The following is an 18,784-nucleotide window of genomic DNA, read 5'->3' as shown; positions in this document are numbered from 1 at the left end:
TTAAAACTGCTTAGTAATTACTAAGAGGTCTCATCATAGAAAAAAAAAATTCTTTTTCTGTTTCTGTACTTTTGCATCTATATGAAATGATGGATGTACACTAAACTTCTTGTGGTCACATTTCAGGAGGTACTAAGTCAAATCCCATGCCTCAGATTTACACAGTGCTCTTTGTAAATTACAAATCAGAAGCAATTACAACTCAAAAATCAGAAGGAAAAAAAGCAGATTAAGTGGTTGCCTAGGACTTAGAGGGCGGGGAGGAAGTGGGGAGTGGCTGCCAATGGATGTGAGGTTTCCTCGAGGGGGTGAGATTGTTCTGAAATTCATCTTGGTGATGGCTGCACAAATAAAATACTGGAGTATTTCTAAAACTCACTGAATCATATGATGTGTGAGTTATATCTCAATAAAGGCCTTATTAAAAACCACTAAGAGTCGGACACGACTGAGCGACTTCACTTTCACTTTTCATGTTCATGCATTGGAGAAGGAAATGGCCACCCACTCCAGTGTTCTTACCTGGAGAATCCCAGGGATGGCGGAGCCTGGTGGGCTGCTGTCTATGGGGTCGCACAGAGTCTGACACGACTGAAGCGACTTAGCAGCAGCAGCAGCACCAGGGGGACTTCCCTGGTGGTCCAGTGGTTAACACTTTGCCTTCTAATGCTAGGGGTACAGGTTCCATCCCTGCTTGGGAGCTAAGAACCTACATGCCTTAAGGCCAAAAAACCAAAACAGCAAACAGAAGCAACACTGTAACAAATTCAATAAAGACTTAAAAAAAATGGCTCACATTAAAAAAAAACAAAACCCCAAACCACAAGGACTCCAGCAAACTCTCACCCAGAGGAATGAAGCTGTGCATTCTGGCTGTGGGCCCTCCCCTCTCTGACATTCATCGGCTTCCCAACTGCAATGAGAACAAACCCCAAACTCTTCACGCTGAAAGACCCGGATGGGTAAACCCCCTTGCCAGCCTCATCTCCCACCCTCAGCCCTTGCCCACCGTGGTGTGGCCACACTGGCCTCTCTCCTGTTCCTTGAACAGACGGAGCTCATGCCAGGCTGAGGCCTGTGTTGTCACCTGCGTCAGAACGCTGCTGCCCACAGAGGGAACCCCTGAGGTGCCTGAGGTGCCCGAACCCCCAAACTCTCCAGGCCCTTGCCCAGCATGCTCTCCTTCACAGCACTTAATGCTGCATAGAACAATTTCCATTGGCTGACTGCTGCCTTTCTCTCCCACCAGACTCTGAGCTCCGTGAAGGCAGGACTTGCCTGGATCTTGCTCACTTCTGTCTCCCCCAAATCTAGAACGCTACTAGTTTAAGGGCCAAACTACATCCCCCACCAACTAAATTCATACATTGACGTTCTGACCTCCAGTACCTAGGAATGTAACTGCACGTGCAGCCATGGTCTCTGGATGTTAACTGTTCACATGAGCTCCTGAGGATGGACCCTAATCCTATATAATGGGTGCCTCATAAGAAGGGGAGATCTGGAGTCAGACACACAAAAAGAACACCATGTGAAGAGGAAGGCAGAACTGGCTGATGCTCCTGCAAGCCAAGGAATGCCACAGAACGCCAGCAACCACGAGATGCTGGGGGACAGGCATGGCACCCTCACGGCCCTCAGGAGGCCGCCACCTTGATCTAAGACGGCCAGGCTCCAGGGCTGTGAGACAACACACTCCCATTGTTTAAGCTAGCGGGACTCTCATTACAGTAGCCCTAGGAGAACAACGTGAGTGCTAAACACATGACTGAGTGCTCAGTGAACACCAACTGAATGACTAAATCAGTGACTGGTAAATAGCTCTCTTAGTGCTCAGCCGCACTGACAGAGACAGGGACCCGCCTGCCCCTGGCACATGAGGGACAAGACCCCGTTTTTGTTTTAATCTTTTAGTTTAGCCACACCACTTGGCAAGTGCGATCTTAGTTTCCCAATCAGGGACTGAACCTGAGCCCCCTGCAGTGGAAGTACAGAGTACTAACCACTGCAGTGCCAGGGAAATCCCGGGACGAGCTTCTTGTAAGCCTCAGTTTCCTCCCCAGTGGACCGGGCACCACCATCTTCCCTCCTTCATGAGAAGCTGTGAGGAGGAGTGAGTGAGCCAACGTGATGACCCCTGTCAGGGACACAAGCCCTGGTCAGCAGTCAACAATCACTCACTGATGTGCGTGTCCTCACATCACAGACACCCCGATGACAACTCTGCCCACAGGAGTTGTGCAACGGGACAGTCCTGCAGCCCCAACCAGGGGGGTGGGGGGTGGGAGACAGCCTATCTGAGACCTGCCTGGGGACTGAGCAGGTAACAAACACGCCCCAGGGGCCCAGGGAGTCTGTAATTAGTTCCTGGAAGAGGGAGATCACAGCAGGACAGGCGATCTCGCTTTAGTTCCACTCTTTTAGCAACAGCTGAAACCAAAGCAGAAAAGGCATCAGATGACTTCTTTCCTCTCTGTGTAAGGCAGGTCAAGGCTCCTGGAGGGTGGGGGAGCACCAGCAGAGGATCCGTTCCAGATGCCCATCTGACATAAATACAGGGCAGCCCGCAGGCTGACCGATTCCCTGAATTTCAAACCAAGTAAAGGAGAGAATGGGGCTTCCCTGCTGCAGTCCACGCCAGTAAAGAAACTGCCTGCAATGCAGGAGACCTGGGTTCAATCCCTGAGTAGGGAAGATCCCCTGGAGTAGGAAATGGCAACCCACTCCAGTATTCTTGCCTGGAGAATCCCATGGATAGAGGAGACTGGTGGGCTACAGTCCATGAGATTGCAAAGTCACGCACAATCCAGTGACTAACACACATACACATAATAAGAGAGCACAGGATTCTTAGACGCCTCACCCTGTTTGCTTCAAATAAAGACAGGGGAAGGCCCCAGCCCGGAATTCAGAGCATGCTCTTGTGAGGACAGAGCAGGTGTGGTGGCTGAGAATCGGGCAGGTCTACCTGAACCTGCCAGATGCCACATGCCACATGCGTAGGGTATCAGGGGGCACTCTTCCCAAGAAAAGTAATAGCAGCAGCTGTCACTGGCATTGTGCCGAAGGCTCCAGTAATCTAGCACATTCAGGCGCCAGAAGGTCGGGTCTGTTGTTTCACTGCTTCATCAGGAATGGCCAGACGTCACACAGCTGGAAAGAGCAGCAGCTGAGACTGGAACTCAGGTCCTGCCAACCTCCAACCTGCAGGCTCAGCCACCAAGTTTGGCCTCATGACCCGTGTCACTGCCTCAATGGGCATGAATATGAGCAAACTCAGGGAGACAGCAAGGGACAGGGAAGCCTGGCGTGCTGCAGTCCACGGGGTTGCAAGGAGTCGGCTACGACTGAGCAACTGATCGACAACATGGTGAATGTGCCACTGGCTTCTCACAGCCTCTTGGGAGTCAGGAGGACTGTGATTATCACTACCTCCATCTTTGTCATGAAACCCCTGTAACTCCACAGGCCCAGAGATATATTGCATTAAAGTACCGGGACTTGTGTCCTGTTCTGCTGACCCAGCTCTCTAAAGTATTGGGACTCCCTCTCAATTCAGTCCTGAAAGTCCTTCCAGATGGTTCCTGAGAGGGCCTGACCTAGCCCCCCACCTGATGCCCTCCTGAGCTTCCAGGGCGGCTGGTGGGAACGTTCAGGAGAGACCTGGGGCCGACCGGGCACCACCCACACCGAAGGCCCACACAACCCTACCGTCCTCCGGCTGCCCCTGCTCCTGCTCTGCGCTGGCGTAGGTACGCAGGAACTCGGCGAAGGCGCCGTCCCGAGCCAGTAGCTCCTGGTAGGAGCCCATCTCGGAGATCTTGCCGCCACTCATGACTATGATGACATCCATCTGGGGCAGGTAGCTGATGGCGTGCGTGACCAGGAGCCGTGTCTGCGGGGAGAGCGGAGACACGGCCACATTAGCGCATGCGCGTAAAAGGAATTTCCCCCACCCCCTCTACCTGTACATGCGCCTGGGATTCAGGCACACAGAAGCATTGCAATCTGCAGGCTGGGAGCTGAGGTGGGGGGGTGGGGGTGGGGTGGGCAGGAGTGAGGGAAACAATGATCCTTGCTCCAGATTCTAGGGTCCGGACAGATACGAGTAAAATGCTGCGTGCTGTACTGTGAGCAGGTGGAAGCAAAGGGGAAAGGATACTGAGATGGGATGGGGGGGGGGTTGCAATTTTAGTAAGGGTGATGGGGGAAGTTGGTTTTGAACAAAAATCTGGAGGAGACTCAGGGAAGGAACCATCCATGTGTAGATGAATAAAAGAATGACACTCCTGCAAAAAACTGTGCATGCTGTGACTTAAGTGCTTCAAGTTTCCCCATCCCCAAAAGACTACAGCACTTGTACATGGGCATCTATTTTATCTAACTGAAAGTCTGGGAGGATGTGCATCAAACCGTTTACACAAGTTGGCAAACTTTTTCTTAAAACAGCCTAATGGTAAACATTTTCAGCTTTCTGGCCCCTCTGGTCATACACAAGACATAAACAGATGGGCTGGCCATGATCCAGTAAAGCTTTATTTATGGAAGCAGATGTGTAACTTTAATACAGTTTTCCTATGTCACAAAATATTTGTATTCAGAATTTTTTTCCAACCACTTAAAAATGTAAAGATCATTCTTGGCTGGTAGGCTGCCTACAAGACAGGCAGCAGGCTGGATTCGCTGGCCCCTGCTTTCGAGAGCAGCTAGGGCTGCAGGATGAGGGAGAATTTTTTTTTTTTAACTTTACATATACTCTCTGGTTTTGTTACTATGGGCATGTATTTCTTTCACAACCAAAACAGGTGCTTAATATTTAAAAATTAAACAGAATTCTTATGGGGTGCAGGGGAATGCTTACAACAGATTAAGTGGCATGTTTATTATATGTGTGTGTATATATATATATGCATGATGTGATAATCATATTAAAAAGCTTATACAGAACTTCCTCGGTGGCCCAGTGGTTAAGAATCCACCTGCCAGTGCAGGGGACACGGGTTTGATTCCTTGTCTGGGAAGTTCCCACATGTGAGGAGCAACTAAGCCCTTGTGCCCTCGAGTCTGTTCCACAACAAGAGCAGCCACCGCAATGAGAAGCACATGGAAACTAGGCTGTAGCCAGCCAGCTCCATGCCCTCCCCAACAACTAAGGAAAGTGTGGGCAACAAGGAAGACCCAGTGCAGCCAAAAATAACAAACAAAAAAAGCTTATATACACAGCAAAAAGACTTGAAAGAAATACAAAAATCTCTAAGCAGTGGGACGATGCATAATTGTTTTTATCCTTTGTGGTTTTCAGAATTTGCTACATTTTTTCCCATGGGCATGTCTTACTTTTTAATGGGAGAGGCAGAAGAGCCTCTGTAACTCCCCTAAACAAACACATTTCAAAAAAAAGAAAAGAGGAAAGGAACCCTTTCCTGCCATGTTAAGGTGTAGTAGCCATTTTCCTGATCAAACCTCTGTCCCTCAGCCCACGGCCACTTCAGCAGGGAAAGGAGGGCCGGCTCCTTGGGGACAGGGGTGGGTGGGGGGGTACTTCCCTCGGAGACACCACCCCTATTGTTTAAGCAGAAAGAAAGGCTTCTTTCTGCCAAGCGGAGGCAATGAGAACAAGACGGCTGTCCCCGGAAGGCTGCCAAGGGATGGATTCGAAAATATGCTCTCCAGTCCAATCGAGTGAAGGGGTCCCAAAGAGGACACACCGCGACCTGACCAAAGAGCAGGGACCAGCCCCCAAGCTGCCCCCGCAGCAGGTACCTTGTTCTTCAGAAGCCCCTTGGGGCCAATCACGTTTTCAAATATGTGCTTGCCCACGTGGGCGTCCACGGCTGAGAGGGGATCGTCGAGGAGGTAGACGTCTGAGTCGCAGTACACGGCCCGGGCCAGGCTCACGCGCTGCTTCTGGCCCCCGGACAGGTTCACACCCTGCAGACAAACACGGCAGAAAGTTGGGCCTTCTGGGAAGCCGAGACAGGCAGAGGGGTGCAGCGGATCATCATGCATCGCCCCTCGCCTGAGGCCCCGCAGGGCTGCGTCCGCCTCCCGCGGAAGGAACAGTGGTAACGGAGCGAGATCACGCCTGCGCCAACGTGGGTTCAAGTCCCGGCTCCAGGTTCAGCCTCAACTGTGAAACGGGCAAAGAGAAAACCCGAGCCACCGGGTGCTGCTGAGCAGGGCACGGTCAGGAAGGTGAGGCTGGTGGCACCACACAGTGCTGAGTACAGGAAGGCTCGTGATCTTGGGGCTTCGCTCACTGGTGAAGCCACGCGGTCAAGGCAGGCTGTGCCCCAGGGATGCTACAATCCAGCCTGCACCCCGCCAGCCAGCAGGAAGGGCACAGTTTGTTAATCTGACCCAGGGCACAAGGACCACGGGGCTCTCCTGCAGCAGGTAAGCCAGCATCACATGCATATCTGGCTGGAGTCAGAGTGGACACCTGCGAGGCTAACCACCCAGCCCCTCTCCCAAGAGATGCCCACCCTCCCCCTGCTCTGAGACAGGGTCCTGGCAGCCAGGCTCATTTTGAGAGTTCCTCTAGTTCACAGCTTTTGGCCCCAGTCAGACATCAGACCCAAACTAAGCCAATTGCATCCTCTCCCTCCAAAACTGGGTGCATGTGTGCCTGAGAAGTCACTTCGGTCATGTCCAACTCTGTGCGGCTCTATGGAAGGTAGCCCACCAGGCTCCTCTGTCCATGGAATTCTCCAGGCAAGAATACTGGAGTGGGCTGCCATGCCCTCCTCTAGGGGGTCTTCCCAACCCAGGGATCGAACCAGCGTCTCTTACATCTCCACTAGTGCCACCTGGGAAGCCCCCACATTGGTTACTAGGGCCTAAACAGGGAGAGTGAGGAATCTCCAAGTGGCAGATATATACATTCTGGAAAACAACAACAAAGCTCCGCAGAAAAGCCGAGATGAAATTCAGAGGAGGAATCAGTCCCTTCCTGAGCCCCACCACATTCCAGCCCTTGGATTCCACACAATGCCTGTAAATTCAGTTCTCACTCAGGATTCTTTGCCACTTGAAAACCCCAAAAGCTCTAATAATTTTGTTTTTTTCTTTCCAAGGAACTGCAGATTTCACTCAAATGAAAGAAATGGCTCACGAAGTAGGAAAGTTGGCGGAGCCACTGGCTTGTATTAATAACTAAAAACAAGGACGAGAAAGCTCTTTATTCGGCTCCAGACCATTTGCACTCCTCATGTGCACACCACTTAACCACCAGGCAGCAATTGAGCAAGCCAGCCGGGCAGAGGGGAAAGCATGTGCAAAGGCCCTGAGATGGCAAGGGGCTCCGGAAGTCACTTGGCCTTTCCGTGCCTCCTTTTCCTCCACCATTACACAGGGTGAACAGTAAATCCCATCTCCTGGGCTTGCTGTAAGGACAAGATATGTATAAAGTGTTTAGCACTGTGCCTGGCACATAGCGATTACTCCGTAAGTGTGAGCTATTGCATTATTATGTTTATCATTAATATAATGATAATGTTTTGAAAAGGGCTGTGGACATTGGAATCACTGACACCCCTGTACCCTGTATAGTGCCAATGGTCTTGGGACTTTTCAGTCACATGACCACAAAAGTAACATGCACTCTCTGGTTCTTTGGGTTCAACCAAGTGATTTGCTTTATGGGTAGAAAGGATGGTGTGCTTTAAAAGACATCACATTTTGTTGTTGTTGTTGTTCTCTTGGGCTTCTGCTGCTGCTATTGAAAAAGCTTCCCCCTGGGGAGCTGCTGTCCCTTCACCCAGGCCCTAGTAAGAAGCCACTGGGGAGACCTGAGCCAACCCACAGCCTGGAACTGGGCTTAGCTGGCCTGCAATGTGGAGCAGAACCACCCAGCTGAGCCCAGCCTGGACCACTCAGTCACAGTTGACCCACCCATAAGTAGCAAAGTGTTGAACATCATAAGCCACTGAGATTTTTTGTGCTTGTTTGCTACACAGCAATAGCTGACTGATACAGGGGCCACGCTCAAGTCTACTGACCTTCTCACCAATCTCTGTCCGGTCCCCACTGGGCAGGATTTCCAGGTCTGGGAGGAGGGCACAGGCTTCTATCACAGACTTATAATAACGTTCCTGTAGCTGGCGTCCAAAAAGGATGTTTTCTCGGAGAGAAATGTTCTGAATCCAGGCCTGCTGTGGGACGTAGGCCACTGAGCCCTAGGTGGCAAACAAAGAAGGTGGCAGGACAGACAGACCTGGTTAACAACAGCCAGCCTACTCCCTGCCAGGAAGGCCTTACTTCACACGATACCTTCATCACATCTATGGTTTCAACAAGAGGGAAACCAAGCCCCAAAGGACCACAGACACCAGGGCTGGGATCAGAGTCCATTCTAAGTCAGTCACTGGCTCCAATATTGAGAGTTTGAGAGCTGAAATCCTTGTTAACGAGATTACAGTTACGTATTTAGTAACTATTCACTGAATAGCAGCAAACGAAACGCCTAGCTCCCCTACACTGCACACCTGTATCTGATAAAATACTGTACACCGTCTGTGTGCCAAGTCGCCTCAGTCATGTCTGACACTCTGCAACCATACGGACTGTAGCTCACCAGGCTCCTCTGTCCATGGGACTCTCCAGGCCAGAATAACGGAGTGGGTTGTCATGCCCTCCTCCAGGGGATCTTCCCAACCCAGGGATCGAACCCTTGTCTCTTACGTCTCCCGCATTGGCAGGCGGGTTCTTTACCACTAGCACCACCTGGAAGCCCCCACATCATCTATATTTCAACTTAAGAAATTTTTTAAAATATTGAAAATAAAATAAATTTTAAAATAAACAACAACCAAAACCTCCTGGTTCCCAAGAACGGAAAGTACCTGAATAAAAAAAAAAAAAAATTATTTGATTATTGTTGTGGTACAGACTAAGAGAGAAAAATATGAGACTTTCAAAAAAGTCCTTTAAAAGGAAGACTTAACCTATACTGGAAAAAAATCTGAAAAAGAATATATATACACATTTACCTGAATGACTTCACTGCACACCAGAAACTAACACAACATTGTAAATCAACTATAGTTCAATTAAAAAAAAATTTTTTTTAAAGGGAGACTTAGTTTGAGACAACATTAAAAGAGCCCTTGAGATTTCCTTGATGAAATTTAAGCAAAGACATCTGTATAAAAACTGTCCATTTCTAAAGTTGCTGTATATTTCCACATAATGCAAGGTGTCAGAATGGCATAAGAACAAAGACTACGAGGAGGGCATTTGTTTCATGTATTTCAGTAACTGAAAAAAATATTTTTAACCAGGACTGATAGGTGAAAATAAGTTGGTCTGATAAAGAGAAGAGGAAAGAGCACTTCAGTCTGAGGAACTGCGTGAGAGGGAGGCAGGGGACAGACAGGCTCCAGGTTAGACATTCACACGTGGCCTCTGCCTGCATATCATGGGGGAAGAAGAAGTGGGCTTCCGGTTGGATACTTAAAACTAGTCTCCTCTTTGCATTTCCTGAGACAAGAGACAGGTGGGCTCCAGTTAAGGCATTTACAGTCAGCCTATTTGCCCACCAAAATGGAACAACAGAAACAGGGTAAATAGTAGGTCTTTGTCTTGTAAATATCCTTAAGATAATAGTCTTGGCCAGGACAAAGAACGGCAAAATCCTGTTTGGGTAAAGGATTAAGGGATCTCCACTCCCCTCCTTTTTCTGGAACAAAGGAGACACTACACAAGCATGGGAAGGTTCCTTAGGGTCGAAAGTCAGAGAATAATGCCAGACCATAATAAGTCTTACTCCTCCCAGAAGCCTTCACTTTGAAATCTATCTTGGCTAAGGCCTGCACACCTCAGTTCAGTTCAGTTCAGTCACTCAGTCGTGTCCGACTCTTTGTGACCCCATGAATCGCAGCACGCCAGGCCTCCCTGTCCATCACCAACTCCTGGAGTTCACTCAGACTCATGTCCATTGAGTCAGTGATGCCATCCAGCCATCTCATCCTGTGTTGTCCCCTTCTCCTCCTGCCCCCAATCCTTCCCAGCATCAGAGTCTTTTCCAATGAGTCAACTCTTCGCATGAGGTGGCCAAAGTACTGGAGTTTCATTCCTTCCAAAGAAATCCCAGGGCTGATCTCCTTCAGAATGGACTGGTTGGATCTCCTTGCAGTCCAAGGGACTCTGAAGAGTCTTCTCCAACACCACAGTGCAAAAGCATCAATTCTTCGGCGCTCAGCTTTCTTCACAGTCCAACTCTCACATCCATACATGACCACTGGAAAAACCATAGCCTTGACTAGATGGACCTTTGATGGCAAAATAATGTCTCTGCTTTTGAATGTGCTACCTAGGTTGGTCATAACTTTCCTCCCAAGGAGTAAGCGCCTTTTAATTTCATGGCTGCAATCACCATCTGCAGTGATTTTGGAGCCCAAAAAATAAGTCTGACACTGTTTCCACTGTTTCCCCATCTATTTCCCATGAAGTGATGGGACCAGATGCCATGATCTTCGTTTTCTGAATGTTGAGCTTTAAGCCAACTTTTTCACTTCCACTTTCACTTTCATCAAGAGGCTTTTTAGTTCCTCTTCACTTCTGCCATAAGGGTGGTGTCATCTGCATATCTGCTGCTGCTGCTAAGTCGCTTCAGTCATGTCCGACTCTGTGCGAACCCAGAGACGGCAGCCCACCAGGCTCCCCCATCCCTGGGATTCTCCAGGCAAGAACACTGGAGTGGGTTGCCATTTCCTTCTCCAATGCATGAAAGTGAAAAGTGAAAGTGAAGTCGCTCAGTCGTGCCCGACTCCTAGCGACCCCATGGACTGCAGCCCACCAGGCTCCTCCGTCCATGGGATTTTCCAGGCAAGAGTACCTGAGGTTATTGATATTTCTCCTGGCAATCCTGATTCCAGCTTCTGCTTCTTCCAGCCCAGCGTTTCTCATGATGTACTCTGCATATAAGTTAAATAAGCAGGGTGACAATATACAGCCTTGACGTACTCCTTTTCCTATTTGGAACCAGTCTCTTGTTCCATGTCCAGTTCTAACTGTTGCTTCCTGACCTGCATAGAGGTTTCTCAAGAGGCAGGTCAGGTGGTCTGATATTCCCATCTCTTTCAGAATTTTCCACAGTTTATTGTGATCCACACAGTCAAAGGCTTTGGCATAGTCAATAAAGCAGAAATAGATGCTTTTCTGGAACTCTCTTGCTTTTTCCATGATCCAGCGGATGTTGGCAATTTGATCTCTGGTTCCTCTGCCTTTTCTAAAACCAGCTTGAACATCAGGAAGTTCACGGTTCACATATTGCTGAAGCCTGGCTTGGAGAATTTTGAGCATTACTTTACTAGCGTGTGAGATGAGTGCAATTGTGCGGTAGTTTGAGCATTCTTTGGCATTGCCTTTCTTTGGGATTGGAATGAAAACTGACCTTTTCCAGTCCCGTGGCCACTGCTGAGTTTCCCAAATTTGCTGGCATATTGAGTGCAACACTTTCACAGCATCATCTTTCAGGATTTGAAATAGCTCCACTGGAATTCCATCACCTCCACTAGCTTTGTTCGTAGTGATGCTTTCTAAGGCCCACTTGACTTCACATTCCAGGATGTCTGGCTCTAGGTGAGTGATCACACCATTGTGATTATCTTGGTCGTGAAGATCTTTTTTGTACAGTTCTTCTGTGTATTCCTGCCACCTCTTCTTAATGCACACCTCAGGGGAAGACAAAGACCTGGAAAATGGCCCCCTTATAAAGGATTTAAACTTCCGAAAAGCACAACTCTCTGAGTTTGCCCATGCACCTTTTTGCAGGCACTTTTCTTTTCAACAAACTTTACTTTACTCGTACTTTCTGCCTCCTCTCCTGAATTTGTTCTTGACCAAGTGGGCAAGGGCTAGGGCTAGGGACTCAGGCCCTAACTTCTGGCTCCTGTGGTCCAGGACTCCCAGTTCAGGAAACTAAGACCTGGCTGCCAGCTACTGCTCACTGCTCCTTGCTGCAAGCTGCCGCTGACTGCTGTGTGTGTCCAAAATCAAGAGGAACTTGGCAAGTGTGAGCAACAGGAAGGCCAGTGTGATGGGACCATGATGTGAGAGGAAGACAGGCAGGAAGGAGCTGGGGGGGTGGCACGGGACTCACACAAGGCTGGTGGTCCTAGTGACAAGTGTGTGTGTGTGTGTATGTGTGTGTTAGTTGCTCAGTTCAGTTCAGATCAGTTCAGTAGCTCAGTCGTGTCTGACTCTTTGCAACCCCACGGACTGCAGCCCACAAGGCTTCTCTGCCCATGGCATTCTTCAGGCAAGAATACTGGAGTGGGTTGCCATTCCCTTCTCCGGGGTGAGGAGTATGAGCTTCACTAAAAGGGCAAAGGGGAACCCTCAAAGACTGTTAAATAAAGGGAGGCTAGGAGGATGAGGTTGGAAATGAAACCTAGGGAGCCCAGCTCTTCATCTCCATTCTCAGATAAATAACCAAACTGCTGATTCCAATATCCTAACTTAAAGTGGCCAGACTGTCACAAAGCCTCACTGCAGAACCCACAGGTAATTCCCACAGTATGCATGAGACCTACCAACTAAACTACTGAGACAAAATAAACATTTTAAACACATTTCCCGCACTTTCCTTGTTGTTGTAGTTAGTTGTTCAGTTATGTTCGACTCTGTATGACCCTATGGACTGTAGCCCGCCAGGCTCCTCTGTCCATGGAATTTTCCAGGCAAGAATATTGGAGAGGGTTGCCATTCCCTTCTCCAGGGGATCTTCCTGACCCAGGGATCGAACCTGGGGTCTACCCACATTGTAGGTAGATTCTTTACCATCTGAGCCACAAGGGAAGCCCTTCCCTTACCAAGGCAAAATAACCAGTCACGAATAAATCTACAACCTCATCAAACCAAATATTCAAACACCCTCACTTTTTGGTCCATCATCTCTGTATTCAGTGGTTCTCAACTGGGGGTAATTTTGCCCCCCATGGGACACAAGTGACAATGTCGAGAGACACTTTTGGTTGTTATGACTTGTGGCTGCTTCTGGCATCTCGTGGGCAGAGGTCAGGGATGCTGCTAAACACCCCACAGTGCACAGGACAGCCTCCACAGCAAAGAATTATCTGGCATGAAATGTCAATAGGGCTGTGATTGTGGAAACCCAGGGTTAATCAAACAGAAGGCAGTGTGGATCCCACCATGATCCCGAGTCTTCTTGCAATTAACCTAGCTCATGCTGCTTATGAACCTTACTTTATAACATGTATTTGAAAGTAATGACAGATCATTTCTTAAAACAATAGGTCCAAGGGATCTTCCTGACCCAGAGATTGAACCTCCGTCTCCTGTGTCTCCTGCACTGGCAGACAGGTTCTTTACCACTAGTGCCACCTGGGAAACCCTCATTAGTCTGGACCCAACTATCATACACTTTCTCTAAGGCACACTAGGCTCAATGGGCATGTGATCATCAGCAAAGAAAGGATTTTGCTCTGAAATGAAAACTATGGCACAAACCAGCATCCCCCAAGAGTAGACTCCAGGAGAAAGTAATCTTAAGACATAAGGAGTTGCTGTCTAGACAACAAAGAGGTGCAGGCAAATATGTCTGGGACACGCAGGATTAACCAAAATTAAACAGGCTGGGTTTGGGTTTTTTTTTCCTCCCTGCAGGACTTATCAGAGCCTTTAAGTGTCCAACAGGGAAGGAATCAGAACCTGTACTATTTCCCAAGCTTGTTTGGGCCCAGGACTCTTTATTCCCTAAATAGTAAGATGAATTTGCTGCAGACCATGGTCCAGGAAATGCTGGTGTCAACAAAACTCTGGAAGAAAATATCCCCAACCCCAGGGAAGGGTTTTGGGGGCGGGGGACAGAGCTAAATGCCAAACAAGGCTCCTGATTCTGATGCGACACATCTGTTCACTAAGGCAGCCTCTTAAACTCTCTCCCAAGACATACTGCAACTCAGTTCAAAACACTGTGTTTTTAAAAGCAGTAAAAACAGTCTCCCTTTAGCCCCATATTAAGAATCCAACAAACACTGAGAATTTAAATAAGTCCCTTAAAAAGAATTCTCCAAGGAAATATTCCAATGACATCAATAAAAAATTTTAAGTGTTGTTACATTTGCCAAAAGAGATACAAGGAGAACCACAAAGAGAAAGAACAAGCCTGAAAGAGCCATGCTTAAGGAGGCCCCGGGATGCACACTGCAGGGCAGTGATGGGGAGGGAGTTGAGGGCAGAGGGTGGACCAGTGGGCATTCCTGTGTTTACTAAATACTTACCCAGTGGCTACTACATCCTGAGCACTATTCTAGGTGCTGAGACACAGCAGGAACTAAATGACACCACAATCTTGCCTTCCAGGAGGGGAGAGAAGAAGAGAACAAAAGGAGTTCCCACCTGCTTAACAAGCTCATAAAAGGAAACACCGCATAGCCCCTTGGCCTTCCCCTCGGCCGTGAGTTACCTGGCCCCCACCCAGGCCTCCTACCTTGACGGTCACATGTCCCTCCACCTTGTCCATCTCGGCCAACAGCGCTGAGAGTAGAGACGATTTCCCACAGCCCACCTGGCCCACCACGGCCACCAGGGAACCTTCCGGAACAGAGAAGGTGATGCTGAAACGACATGACACACCCTGGGCTCAGATGGGGGAGCCTGGCTTCCCGACGCTGGACGGGCCCCAAGTGGGGAGAGAGGGAAGGCAGGGTTGTCCGGAGTCTTTGAGGCCTGGACATCACTCCTGCTGTTCTTACAACGAACTTATTAGTTCAGGGAACTGCCGCAGAGGCTTCTGTGCCAGGCTGGACACAGCTGCATCTTAGGAAAGACCCCTGCAGGAGTGACCGAGACAGGAGAAGGGTGCTTGAGTGGAGGGGGATCCACTTCACCTGGGGGCATGATGCAGGTGCTCAAGGAAGGGTGCGTGTGTGCTCAGTCACTCAGTCATGTCCAACCCTTTGCGACCCCATGGACTGTAGCCCACCAGGCTCCTCTGTCCATGGGATTCTCCAGGTAAGAATACTGGAGTGAGCTGCCATGCCCACCTCCAGGGGATCTTCCCGACTCAGGGATCGAGCACACATCTCCTGCACCTCTTGCATTGCAGGTGGATTCTTTACTACTGAACCAATAGGGACGCTCAACAAAGAGGCCACGCCAAAACCAAGCCTAGAGGAAGGGTGAGCACAACCCAGACACCTGGGGACAGCGTGAGGAAAGGCCTATGGGTGTGAAATCACAGGCGTGACCACAGGTAGACAGGTCAATGACACAAGATGAGGCAGGGAGTGGGAGGTCAGTCCTGAAGAGGTGGGTGGGTGGTATCCAGACCCGAGAGGGAGGACACGCTTCCCAGCTGGAAGCCAGACAGAAGGGCCTAACACAATTGAATCAGAGTTTCAGAAACATGTCTCTACTGACATGGCCCTTTGGCGGATATAACAGTAATTGTACTGGGTTGGCCAAAATGTTTGTTCGGGGTTTTCCATAAACTGCTACGGAGAACTTCAAACACACGTTTTGGCCAACCCAACACAACAGGCTCAACACTCTGCTGACAAGATGGGCGTCACACGACATAGGACCACGCCCAGCCCTCCACGGCAGACAGCAAAGTGGAGATGGGGAATCCCACCCGCTGGGGAAGGGTGGGCATGTCCAGGGCCTCCTTGGGTTCACCTACATCAGATGCACTTTCCAAGCTCTGCTATTATGATTTCAACATATTGGTGGAAAGGCTGATGGCTTTTGCTTCCATTGTTCAATTCTTCCGTACCTGCTACGTGGTCACACTGATTGTTCTTTTGTTCTATGCTAGGAGGAGAATGGATGAAGGGGCCAGAACAGAACAGTCAGCCTAGTGAGGCAGCTCCTGTGATCACCCAGGCAAGACGGGAACATTGCACAGGTTTGGATGGAAAAATCTGGGGTCGGTGGGGGTTGAGGGGTGGATATTCAATGGGTTGGTCAAGGGAGGGTGACAGGAACAAGAAGGTCTTTGAGGCTAGAAGGACAGACAGAGGAACAGAGGCATAGACACAGACTACTCACTTATGAAGCAGGACAAGAGAAAAGCTCAAGTTGAAGCTGACATGAGTTAAGTTAAACATAAGGAAGAACTTCCTAAACATGCAGTCCCATCCAGGGTAGTGTTACACAGACTCGTTTCTGCAAAGTCTGATCTGCCCCTCCCCACATCCTCAAATAAAATACAGCAGTAATTTGGCTACTCAGTAAGGGGGCAGTTATTTAGGGGCATGGGTAGGTATAAATCTGGCCCCTAAAAATGTCCCGTCTGGCCCTGTGATGGGGGACTCCTTAAGGAAGTCTGAGATCCCCGGAGCAAGGCCTGCAGTTGGAAACAACTCAGAGGCGTTTGACAAGTAGCCAGGGAAGCAGGTCAATTCCCAGGATGCTGTGACTTAGAAAAATAAGGACTGAGGTGGGCAGTGTCCCAGATATAGAAATGGTGGGAAAGGGTGAACCAGGCAGCTGGGGGAGAGGATGGAGAACAACCCAGCCTGATATCACACGTTAAGTGAAGTCGCTCAGTCGTGTCTGACTCTTTGCGACCCCGTGGACTGTAGCCCACCAGGTTTCTCTGTCCATGGGATTCTCCAGGCAAGAATACTGGAGTGGGTTGCCATTTCCTTCTCCAGATACCACACGTGAGCGGACAAGTTTTCAGCAGACCCAAGCCTTCCTGCCACCATCACAACTTCTGACCCACCAGCCAATCAGTGTGCTCTGTCTCTTCTGGCACAGCGATTGGCTCAGGGAGAAGCACGTGACCCAACCTGGGCCAATAAGAGGCAAGTGGGTCTCCTGATGACATACGAGGGACACCTGGAGGCGATGGGGGCCACTTAGATCTTGAGGGAAGAGGACGTCTGAGAAGGAAGCAGCACAGATGGCTGAGGAACAAGGACACGAAGGAGAGGAACTGAGTCCCTGGATCACACCAAACCTGAAAGTGAACCTTGGCAGTTATGTGAACCAGAAGGCTTGTTGCCTAAGCCTATCTGGGCAAGGTTCGAGTCACTCACAGTCTGAGGGAACCCTCTGAGCCAGGCCCACGGTCATCTGCTCGTCCCCAAAGCCCAAGCAGGTGCGACGGGACCAGCCGGATGAGCCGAACTGATGCTCAGAAAGGCAAAGTGACCCATTCATGGTTACAGAGCTGGAGCTCGGCTGGAATTCGGACCTGCGTTTGCCCAGAGCCCCGTGGCTCTCTCCACGTCCCACTTACCCATGCAGCGTGGGGGGCTCATTCCTGGCCCACGTGAACGTGGCGTTCTTCACGGTGATGCTGTTCGTCGCTCCAGCTGGAAGGCACCAGAGATACAACACGTCAGGCGCAGCTGCAGCCGTGGCCTGCGCTTGAGCAGCAGGCTCTTACTTTTTGTTTTTCCTTATCAGGTTGTTCAACTCCAGAGGCTGGACACCCATGCTAGGCATTATCTGGTCACATCAGTCACTGTTTCTGAAGAACTTCAACCAGCAGCTCTGGAGACGGCCTCCACCCAGAGAGCCAAAACCACGAGAGGGCTCTGCCTTTGAAAGATAGGAGGCCGCACAATCTGGGAGGGCCAGGGACACCCGGGGCCTCCGGCACACATTCCTGGGAGCTTCCGGCAGCTCTGGGGGAGGGGCGGGGGCGGGGTGAGCAGAAGCTAAGGTCACAGGGCCCCAGCAGCGCCCTCATGCAGTCGCCTGTGATTGATCAGCTCAGGCTGGTCCACAGCCCTCATTACACCTCCAGGGCCCCTCCTTTAATGTTCGAAGTAGGGTCCTTCACCCTGAAACTCCCGGATTCCGGGGCAGCTCACGTCAGGGCAGGTCGGTCTTCCCCTCAACACCCATCTGTGTAAACTGTGCAAACTCGGGGATGCAACAGGAAATGGGGAATCGTGGCGGGAGAGGGGAAGGCAAGCCAGACAAAGTCTGTGCAAGGCGGACCTAGGTGTTTCTAGCGCCTCTGCCTCCATCAACATTCCCTCCTTTTATTCTCTTTTTAACTCCATGCCCTTCACTTACACAAACAACTTCTGACTGAAATGATGAGCCAACTTGAAACCATCTAAAGAGAAGATGGGGAGGTGCTTCTAGGTTGTCAAAAGGCATAAATAAATTGCCCCACCCACCAAAGCAACAAAATCTGTGAGGAGAGGAAGTTACTGGTTAACCGAACTTAACCTGCCTGGCCCCCATCTGTCCCCTGAAACAGCAAACGAGGAGGAAGCTGGAAGGTGCTATTTAAGGAATTTAAGAAAAGCCACTAGAGTTGGTCAAGCTAGAGGCTACAAGACTTGGCCGGGAGCTGCCTAGGGGCCCCCGTCTGGCACCCGGAGAGTGTGGATAAACATCTCAAAAGCTGAGTGCCTAAGAGGGGCTGCCTTCAGGGCAGAGAATAGGGGCTGAGGCCTCAACTGAGGTCTGGACCCAGGCCCAGGGGTTTTCCAACATGACTCTTGCTGTGAGCTGATTTGGGGAGCTTGAAACCTCCTTGGTTGACCCCAAACTCTGGAGTAGACGGCATCATTCTGCAACGTGTGTGTGTACATGTCTGTGTACACATGTGTGTGTGTGTTGGGGGCAGGGAATAACTCGATCCTCAACACAACAGAAACTGGACAACCACAGGCCAGGGAAATCAGGAGGGAGGTTCCCGGAAGTGGTGGTTCTCAACTAGGGGTGACTTTGATCCCCCAGGGACACAATGTCTGGAGACATTTTCAGTTGTCGAACCTGGGATGGGTGTTACTGGCACCTAGGGGTGCTGCTCAAGCAGCCTAGAGCACTGGTCAAAAACTCTGTT

General features: G+C 50.0%; 1 protein-coding gene across 4 annotated transcripts in view; it reads right to left on the bottom strand.

Annotated features, from left to right (window-relative positions):
* The window catches only part of ABCC1 (ATP binding cassette subfamily C member 1 (ABCC1 blood group)), a 152,283-nt gene that overhangs the window by 30,456 nt on the left and 103,043 nt on the right, over window positions 1–18,784 (bottom strand). For all 4 annotated transcript variants that reach the window (XM_055561633.1, XM_055561634.1, XM_055561636.1 and 1 more), the window contains 5 exons: window positions 17,216–17,291; window positions 14,456–14,582; window positions 8,001–8,177; window positions 5,764–5,931; window positions 3,712–3,895 (listed from right to left, as the gene is read on the bottom strand). In XM_055561633.1, coding sequence (XP_055417608.1) covers window positions 3,712–3,895; window positions 5,764–5,931; window positions 8,001–8,177; window positions 14,456–14,582; window positions 17,216–17,291 — 732 coding nt within the window. The remainder of the gene's footprint in view (window positions 1–3,711; window positions 3,896–5,763; window positions 5,932–8,000; window positions 8,178–14,455; window positions 14,583–17,215; window positions 17,292–18,784) is intronic.

This window comes from Bubalus kerabau, chromosome 23, assembly GCF_029407905.1.
Source record: "Bubalus kerabau isolate K-KA32 ecotype Philippines breed swamp buffalo chromosome 23, PCC_UOA_SB_1v2, whole genome shotgun sequence".
NCBI classification, from domain to species: Eukaryota; Metazoa; Chordata; class Mammalia; order Artiodactyla; family Bovidae; genus Bubalus; species Bubalus kerabau.
The sequence above is the reverse complement of the archived record's forward strand: the minus strand, read 5'-3'. Positions and strand labels throughout refer to the sequence as shown.